This window comes from Mauremys mutica, chromosome 1 (assembly GCF_020497125.1).
Source record: "Mauremys mutica isolate MM-2020 ecotype Southern chromosome 1, ASM2049712v1, whole genome shotgun sequence".
Taxonomy (NCBI): domain Eukaryota; kingdom Metazoa; phylum Chordata; order Testudines; family Geoemydidae; genus Mauremys; species Mauremys mutica.
In genome coordinates this window covers 67,841,311-67,851,335 of record NC_059072.1, presented here as the reverse complement: position 1 = coordinate 67,851,335, position 10,025 = coordinate 67,841,311, and the positions used below count along the sequence as shown (strand labels likewise).

At 42.5% G+C, this 10,025-nt stretch overlaps 1 protein-coding gene across 3 annotated transcripts in view; it reads right to left on the bottom strand.

The window, feature by feature from the left end:
• Positions 1 to 5,702: 5,702 nt before the first annotated feature.
• The window catches only part of LGR5 (leucine rich repeat containing G protein-coupled receptor 5), a 135,193-nt gene continuing 130,870 nt past the window's right edge, over positions 5,703 to 10,025 (bottom strand). For all 3 annotated transcript variants that reach the window (XM_044978737.1, XM_044978730.1, XM_044978746.1), the window contains one exon: positions 5,703 to 9,190. In XM_044978737.1, coding sequence (XP_044834672.1) covers positions 8,100 to 9,190 — 1,091 coding nt within the window. In that variant the 3' untranslated portion in view covers positions 5,703 to 8,099. The remainder of the gene's footprint in view (positions 9,191 to 10,025) is intronic.

Genomic DNA, 10,025 nt, shown 5'->3' with positions numbered 1-10,025 from the left:
TTGGTACCCCAGCTGGGACACTATTTAAAGGTCAGTCCCCTTCCATTGGCAACAATGTTCAACAATTACTGACCATCTTCCAGGTTGTCAGCCCACCTCCAGGCTACTCCCTTGCTCAGGGTTTTAGCCACTCCAACTGTACTGACAGTGGGCACACCCAAGTCCCCCCCATTTCAAGTCCCAAACCAGAAATCCTTAAGTAGCAGCCCCTTGCTGCTTCTCTTTAACTATTTGCTACTGTGTTTTCCTGGGCCACTTCCCCAGTACCTTCTTGATGGCCTGACTCCAGCCAGTACCAATCTGTCCAGCCCTACAGCCAGCCAGCCAGCCAGCCAGCAACACCATCCTTACTTCTCCAGTTCCAGCCAACAACTGAGCTATTTTGTCCAGCAGCCTCTTTTTATATGAACCTGCTTGTCACTGATTGGCTGCTTCCCTGTAGCCTCTCTAGGCAGCTTGGAGGATTCACCTCTATTGCTCTTTCCTAGGACAGGGTGTGGTAGGATCTTGAGGCCTTTAGTAAGGCCTCAGGGCCAGTTACAGGCAAATATATCAAAATTTTGAAGTCAACTGATAGTGATCTTGCTGTGTAAGATAACTTAATAAGTATACATCCACCCCAGCACCTTTGTTTGGGTTGGGGTGCTGTGGTTTAGGGGTACATCTACACTGCAGCTGGAGGGATAATTTCTAGCTTAGGTAGCTATATAGGCACTAGCTTTGATGGAGCTAGTGTCCTAAGAAAAGCAGTGTAGGTGCATGGCACTTGCAGCAGCACAGGCTAGCTGACTGAATACATACCTAGTGTCTTAGATGGGATTGTACTCAGGTAGCTAGCCTGTGCCACCATTCCTGATATTTTTAGTCCACTATCTTGATCAAAGCTAGTGTGTGTATACAGGGCCGGCTTTATTAACTGAGGGGCCCAATTCGAATACCCGGCGGTGGTCTGGGGCTTTGGCGGCACTTCGACGGTGGGGGATCCGCTCCGGGTCTTCCATGGCACTGAAGGACCCCCCGCCGCCGAAATGCCACTGAAGACCCCCAGAGCAGACCCCCCAGCCTCTGAAATGCCGCCAAAGACCCCAGAGTGGACCGCCGTCAGGTGAGTAAAGAAAAAAAATTAAAAAGGTGCCTAAGGCACGAGGCCCCGGCGCAGGGCCCTCTTAGGCACGTGGCCCAATTCCTGGGAATCGGGTGAATCGTCCTAAAGCCAGCCCTGTGTGTATAGCTACCCAAACTCAAAAGTACACCTCCTGGCTACAGTGTAGACATACCCTCAGATATGTTCTCACCATTCCAGCAGGGGGCATGAGCTCTTGATTGTCCTCTGTCCCTTTATGTGTTTGCCTACAGACTGATGGTTAAGTGCCAGGAGAAGAGTGGTGAAAGCTCCCTTTGGTTGCAGAGCTCTGCATTGAGCTGATTGATTCTTACCCTGGGATTGCTCACCCATATGAGACTTTGTGCATTTCTTTTACAAAGATGGTGGAAGGGAGAAGGCAGCCCATATCAAAGCTGAGAACACTGCCTTACTAACCAAGGCTACAGCTTAAGTAAGTGAAACTTCTGCTTTTATTAGTGAAACCTCCCCAGTCACTGTGTAACTCTGTTAGGTAGATGGGAGAGGTTCATTTCTAGGGAAAAAGGTCATTTAATTAAATGGAAACACTGCAGATTGTTGCAGGAAAATCTATAGCCAGTCTTGAGAAGGCTGCTGAGATGCAGGGGATCCAATTAAAAACCGTATGGGCAGCTGTCAAAACAATGATTACAGATAAATTCTGACTCCAGAGGAAAACTGAGAAGTTTGAAACTGCCTTCAAGTACTAATTATATAAGAGTCTTGAGAATTCCTAAACTGGTTGGAGAAGCTCCTCAGAACATGTATCCAAATTACATAGTGGAAGTCTTAATATTCACAGATGGACATTTTATCCCTTGTTAGTGAAGGCATATTTTTTGCTTGACAAGTGGAAAGTGTTGCCACCTGTGAAATGATTATATGGGGTTGTTAAGTGGACTCTTAGTCTGTTACTGAGATTTTTTTAGAAATTCTGGCTTTAGGCCAGCTCTCAAGAGGAATACTCTTAATGTTTGTTTTTTCCTGTGACCGAGATTGGATCCTTAGATTATTTTGACAGTGCCACAACAAATTGTTTTATGGGGGAGAAGTGCTCATGTTTCCTCGATCTCTGGAGCCACTGAACCAGAAGACTGTGATTCTCGTTATGTGAACAAGATGTTCTTGATGTTGATACTATGTTTTCTCCCATGTATGCTTCCATCTGTTGGGTACATGAATGCTTCGATTTTATTTATTTTTTTAGCATGGATACATTGGCCTTCTCCTTTAAAAGGAGAGCTAATCTAATGCAGTTTGAGACTGCATCAGTCATTACTATTAGAGATTTGGATCAAATTCCTGAGCTTAGTTTAGATAATATAGAACTAGAGCTGAATTAGCTATTTGTTTTTTGAGATGTACTTCGAGAATGGAGGATTTGTTTCTTGAACCTTTGTGCAGATGATATATGTGTATCACAGAAAGAACTCAGGGTGGTTGTTGCTGTTAGGAGAGATGTTGGCTCGGATCCTCAGCTGGAGTAAATGAGTGCACCTTTATTGAATTTAATGGAGCTATGTCCATTTACATCAGCTGAGGATCTGGGCCATCATTCAACCTGAATGAGGCTGGAAATAGGAACTTGTTTGTTATAGGCCTGGTTTCGTTTGGTTTTTTGTTCTGACTTTTCATGTCCTTTTCACTTTCCTGATCTGAAGACTATATGATTTCTTATAACTGTCAACTATTGATATATTTCTGGCAACATCTACCCTTCAATATAAAATCTTAAACTGATGATTATATGTATGTGCCATACAGCCTTTGTCAGATATTGTTGTCCCAATACGCCAGACAACACAGAGAATATCACTGAACTACTCTCTGACATGTCAAATATTGTAAAGCCAAATGTTCAAAAACAAAAGAGGGATTGTGGATGGTTATAATATTTAGCATTTGCATATGGTTAAGGGCTGTTTCACAGGATAATACATGTAGGCTACTTGGTTGCAGAATTCAGGATGGAAAGGTACTAGTAGGACAGTAGGAACAAAAATGTAACCAGAGCTTGAGATCAGGGCGGGCTGTAACACATCTTGATATGCCAGACTCAGCCTAGGTAAGAGCTATGACTGACTTGTGAGTCCTGTGTTTGGGTTTCAATATTGAATCCCACGGTACTTTTCATGCAACATCTTTCTTGGAGCTTCTCCTAACCCTTTTTGTCCTCTCTATCAATGTCCTTTAGGCTCAGTCCTTGTCCCTCTCCTCCTTTCCCGGCCATGGCTGACTACATCCTCTCTGATGGCTTTCCTTTCCATCTCTGTGCTGACTACCTCACTCTCCTTGTTCAGTCACACATTTGCAACTTTCTCTCAACTCTGCCTGGGTGTCCACCCACCAACTCAAACTTAATACAATCATATTGGGGCTTGAAGTGAGGGAGGCCTGTAGGGGCTACCACTGTATAAATGATTACTAATAATGTGATAAAACTGCAATTCCTCCCTATAATACCCTTTCCTTTGTTAAAACTTTCTTCCTCACTTGATGAGCTGACCATTTTCATCCCCTCTCTAAATCACTATATTGCCTTCCAATCTCCTACATCAAATTCAAACTCCTCAGCCTCACCTAGGGTGACCAGATGTCCCAATTTTATAGGGATAATCCTGATATTCGGGACTTTGTCTTATATGGGTACCTTTTACCCCACATCCTGTCCTGATTTTTTTTACACTTGCTACCTGGTCACCCTAGCCTCACCTTCATACTCTGCACAACTCTGCTTCCACCTATGTCTTGTCCCTCGACGCCCCCTCCTCCTTGGTTCATGCCCTTAGCTCTGCCACCTCAATCCACTTTGTCATGCCTCGGGTTTTTGTCTCCTACAAACAATTCTACCTTTTTCTTGTGCCCCCTCCTTCCTGATCCTGTCCCTCACACAACCTGACTCTCTGCCTTCAAAATCCTCCTCAAGCTTCATTTCTTTGTTAGCTTTCCTGGCCAAACTCACTGACATTATCAACACTAGAGTTACTTTTAATTTTTCTATCATTTATGCCTAGCACCTGCAATTCCAAAATCTGATCTTTGTAGCTGCCTTGCACACGGGCCAAGTGCCTGCCAGAATATTCTCAAGCTCCCTAATTCTATTACTCAGTGTTATGTCTCTTCTGGTATGTTGGCTTCTTCTGTTCCTTCTTGTCTGTCCTCTTTTCGCTCTTCTGTCATTCTCCTTGTATATCTCTTCTTGCTGCCTGTATTCCACTTTTATTCAGTCCAACATCAATACACCTGAGAAGCCAAGTGTACCCAACTATTTGTGAAGTGGTTCCTAGTTAGAGCTTGGTGAATCAATGTACTTTTTGATATCTGCTGGCAGGTCTGAAAAAAAATCATTCGGAGTTGAACTGAAAACAAAAGTTTTTTTTTCTGAATTTTCAGTGAACCAAAAAATTGAAAAAAATGTTGGAATAAATTGAAACTGACTATGAATTGCCACTATCATGAGAATGAACAGTCATTGAGGCAGGGAGGAGAAAAAGGAAGACTCTACAGTCTGGTAGTTAGGGCACTCACCTGGGATGTGGGTGACACAAGTTCAACTCCCTGCCTCACTGTTTGTTTATACAAAGTGGAACAGCTTCAATAGAAGAGACTGTGGGAGCCCCCCCTGCTTCTTATCAGACTATCCCATTGCTTAGGGCATGCTACTGAGAGGCAGGAGATTCCTGTCTCAGATCAGGCAGAGGGGGCAATTGAACCTGGGTCTCCCACATCCTAGGTGAGCACCCTACCCACTCGGCTAAAGGTTGTAAAGGAAGTTTCTACCACCTCCTTTCCCCTCAGCCATTTTGTGAATTCTCCTTGGCTTTTGACAAATGCCTGAAATAAGAATAAAACTCTGGGTCAAAACAAAATGTTTCCTTTTGATATTGCTGATGTTTTCATTTTTCAGTTCCGTCAAAACTTGAAGTTTTGGGCAGCTAAATTATTTGCCAATAATAATAATAAATAATCACCCAACACTGTTCCTAATCACTAGCGTGTGTCCCAGTGCTGGTACATCTTCTGGGGTCCTCCTCCTCCTCAATCAGCCTGACAGTGAATTCAGACGTGCTCTTTATACTGGGCTCTTAGTCCCTGCCACGGTCTCCCTCTTATTCAGTCTTCCGGGCTTTAACCTGCAATGTAACCTGGGCTGCTCAAACCTATGTTTTGTTATTGAAATAGGGGCGGGGTGTGTGTGCATAGTACAGAATAGCTTTGAGCTGTCCCATAGAGAAGAGAATGTAGATATAAGATAGTCAGGGTAAAAGGTTTCTGGCTTCAGCCTGATAGATAAGGGCAAATATTAGGTAAAGAGGCTCGGTCTGTGTTGAAATAAAATACTATTTTAGATTGGTGATGCTCTCCTGGACCCCTAACAAGATAGAAATACCTATAATTTAAGCTCTGGTTAGAACTTCAGGGTATGTCTACACTGCAGTTTTATAGCCCTACAGCCCGAGCCCCATAACCCTGAGACACAATGACACAGGCTAGCTGCGGGAGTTTTACTGCAGTGTAGCTGTACCTCAGAGATCTTATTCTGGTGAACTAGTGCAGACCCTGATTAAATGCCCTTTAGTTTAGTCACACATTTTATTACAAATTACATATATTTGGAACAACCAATAGAAAAGAAAGTACATAATCTATTTACAGTCGCTACACATTTACATATAATATATACAGATGGTGAATTTAGTAAAATATATGAGCAGACAATATAGAAAATATCAGTATGAAACTGTACATGGCTTATTTTCATGCCCTTTAGTGTGGTTGTATTTTATTGTAGCAATAAATACAGTTCTATATTTACAATTTTTTTTAAAAAGCAAATTAATTTTAACAAGTTAAAATATTTGATCAAAATATTTCAAAAATCGCTTATAAAAATAAAAGACCCATAGTAGCCTTTTGTTTTAGACTTTCTGCAAGCTATGAAAGTTCTGATAAAAGTAACTTGAACTAGTCTTTTGAATTATAACATTATTTTGCTTCTCAAACCATTTTACAAACTTTTTAAATATAGCAAGCCAAGGAGAAATTTCACTGACATTAAACAGTGCAGCATAGAGGGACCCCAGTTAAAATAAAGCTAAATAAACATGATAATAAGTATTGTGCAGTGGTTGACTGATACTCTGTTTAATCCAAAGTGGTTTCAGGAATCATTCTCCAGCTGTATACTGTGCTGCTTCAAAAGCCACAAGAGATAGAGGATTAAGATAAAGCTGGCTGCATAGTTACCAGACATAATTTCTGCATTTGTTCATTTTTTTTCCAGGATGCACATGTCAGCCAAAGTCAACCGATGCCATCTGTAACTTCAAAACTAAAAAATATTTTTTCTCCATTCACACTGGCATTTCTAGGTGTGTCCGCAGCTCGCAACAGATTTTCATCATGAAAATCCATCCTTTGGGTGCCAGGAAGGTACATATGTAACATGAAAATCAGAGACCATCTGTAATTGATCATCTTAATTATTTGGGCTCATCTAAACTAGGTAATGTTGTCAAAATGCAGTTTTATCCACCTGGAGAGCAGAGTGGCCTTTAAACTAAGAAGCAGGTACTGGACTATTAAACATTGTTGCTCAGAGAACATTAGAAAAAACCCAACAAAATCTGGATCCATGCATAGCAATGTCCTATTTGATCTGCTCATGAAAGGAAAAGTGACATCTATGAGAAAATGAGATTGAAAGAACTCCCAAATATAGTTAAGTCAAGGTAAGTGCTAGTCTCAGACGGAAACAATGGGAGCCCATTGCCTGGGACTCTTTAAAGTAGAGAGGGCAAATATCAGGGGGCTTTCCTCTCTAATTGTGATGGTTCTGAGATACACAACTTCATAGGCCTTGATTCAGCAAGGGATTCATAGATTCGCAGAATTTAAGACCAGAAGGGACCATTGTGGTCATTTAGTCTGACCTCCTCTGTAGTACATGCCACAAAACCTCCTGAATTAATTCCTGCTTTGAGTCCAATAATTGTAATTGAACTCAACCATCTCTTGTAGCAAATCATCCAATTATCATTTAATGATTTCCATTGATGGAGAATCCACCACAACCCTTGGTAAATTTTCAACACCCTTTTTGAACTGGACACAATATTCCAATATTGGTCACATCAGTGCCAAATACAGAGGTAAGCTAACGTCTCTACTCCTACTTGATCCTCCCTTATTTATACATCCAAGGATTGCATTAGCTCTTTTGGCCACAGATATTTTTATGGTTCTAGTTTCATAATCAATATGTTGTATAGTACCAAGTCAAATGCCTTAAAAGAGTAAGTATATTACATCAACACTATTGTCTTTATCAACCAAACTTGCAAACGCATCAAAAATGGTATCAAATGACTTTGACAAGATCTATCTTCCATAAACTTTGTTGGACTTCAATGGGATTGCTCATGTGCTTTAAGTCAGGCACATGCTTAAATACCTTGCTGAATCAAAGCCATAGACAGGCACTTTTAAAAAACAATCATAGCATTAAAAAAGCCCTGAGGGAACTTGACCAACTCCATCTGGGGAGCAACCTGTTCCTAACATTTTAAATTCTGTACCTCAACAAGCTCAATTAATTAAAACAATGGCGATGCCTCCAAGAAAATTCACCTCTTCAATATACTATTTTTGCTCTTGACTGTCAGATGCCTTTTCTGACTGGCATCTCTTTGAGAGAACAACCGAACCAACTGTATACATGCTAGCAGCTTTCAGGCTTCCTCTTCATCCCAAACAAGATTGGTTTTGAGATTTCCTAAACAGGCTGACAGGGTTCATGTGTTGGGACTTCAGCCTGCTGTGTGTTTTCTTTGTTATTAGCTGGTTTGTTTAGATGTGTGTAACAGTAATCAAGAGCACCTTTGACCCCACTCTCCAGCACGTGTACACACACCCACTCTTACATTTGGGCTTGAAAAATGTGTAAACATACATACAGTTGTTTTTGCCCCTGAAACTAGCGACATGGAACAAATGCTACTGATGAAAGATTACAGCTTTCTGTCGTTTGATAAGGTGATGGCATTAGTGAGTTGCTGGTAGGCACGTCATACGATATGCTGGCACTTGCAAAGGTTACCAGGGCTTGTGTTGAGTCACAGGACTGTTTCTCTACATCGTCTGAATTAACAGAGATCAGACTTGTATGTTTTGATCTGCTCCATAACAAAGTTTGCTTTCTGAGACTTCCCAGATCTTCCTTAAAATGTGGATTGAAGAGGATATAAAGAAGTGGGTTTAGACAGGCGGGCAGTGGGACAATCACTAGGAGTATTGATTTAATCACTTCTGGGCTAATAAAAGTGAGGTTTAGTAAGGAGGAAAAAGATAAGAAGGCCACAGGGCAATAGAGAATGCAATTAGTAAAAAGTAACAATGCTATGTGCTTGATCATAGAACAGTCCCAAATATTGTCTAGTTCGCTCTTCTCCAAACTACAGTACAGTTTTGTATAGGCAACAGTCATCACCAGAAAGCAAAGAGAGTTTAATAAGACCAATGCTACCATGAAGCCCATAGAGCTGAGTTCCCCAAATGGCAAAGGTAAACAGAGCGGAGACACCCCATATTTGCTCTCACTGAGAAATGGTAACACTGCAATTATCAAGGCCAACATAAAGCAAAAGGAAATGGCTATTTTCACACTAGCAAGAGAGGATTTTGTTTTAAACTTTGTAGCATACTTTACAGAGAACCCACGTTCGAGTGCTGCCAGGGTAAGGAGGAAAATGGAAGTCTCTGAAGCAAAAATGGACAGAAGGCCAGTGACTTGGCAACCAACTCCGCTTTCCCACCAAGCACCATATTGAGCAAAGCTGCCAAAGGTTAATGCATCCAGGCTGGCCAATACACCACTGGACAGACCCATTAGCATGTTTACAATGGCTATCAGTCCAATTAGAAGTTTTATAGAGGAAATATACAATGGAGATCTGAAGACTGTTGCAGTTAACAGTGCATTGCAAATAAATGCCAAACCCACTATGGTCCACACTCCAATTCTGATTAGCCAACTACCAAACAGATGGTCACATGGTTTGAAGGGGCCTGCAAGGACAAGAAAGAGAAATGGGAAGAGGAAATATGTGAGAGTGAACAAATAATTTGCAACATTTGAAACCCTGCCTAATTTTCATGTCTCTTCTCACCACAGGGAGAAGGAGCATTCACCTTCTCCAGCACCCACTGCTACGCAGTGGCTTCCAACTTTCTTTTGTTGGTGCTTCCCAACAGGGGCGGCTCCAGGCACCAGCGCTCCAAGCGCATGCCTGGGGTGGCAAGCCACGGGGGGCACCCTGCCGGTCTCTGCGAGGACGGCAGTTAGGCAGCTTTCGGCAGCATGCCTGCGGGAGGACTGCTGGTCCCGCGGATTCAAGGAAAGCTGCTGAATCCGTGGGACCATGGACCTCCCGCAGGCAAGCCACCGAAGGCTGCCTGACGGCCATGCTTGGGGCGGCAAAAAAGCTAGAGCCGCCCCGGCTTCTCAAAAAGACTGGAGGATGGCATTTCCTGTCTCCTCTGTCCATCATGACGCAGAACACTCCGTCCCTTTTTAATGTCCATTCTCTCTCTCTCCCCCTCCCCTGTTTTCTTGGTGTATTTTTTTTTCTTTTCAGTTTTTTTTGCTTTTATTTCCCCCCCACTTCATTTCCTCATGTGAAGAGGAGGCTTCCTGCTGTCTGGGGTGGGAGCTGTGGTGTTCACTAGGGGTCTGTGGGTTTAGGCTACATGTGCTCTTCCTATGAGCTGGGTGTTCTGAGAGTAGCTAGGCTCTGAGAGAAGATAAGCCTGGGGTGCTACCTGGGCCTCCCACTATGTAGAGATAAACTGTGTCCATGGCCAGATACGTTGGGTGCTGGCACTGGAGCAGGGAGAGACTTTC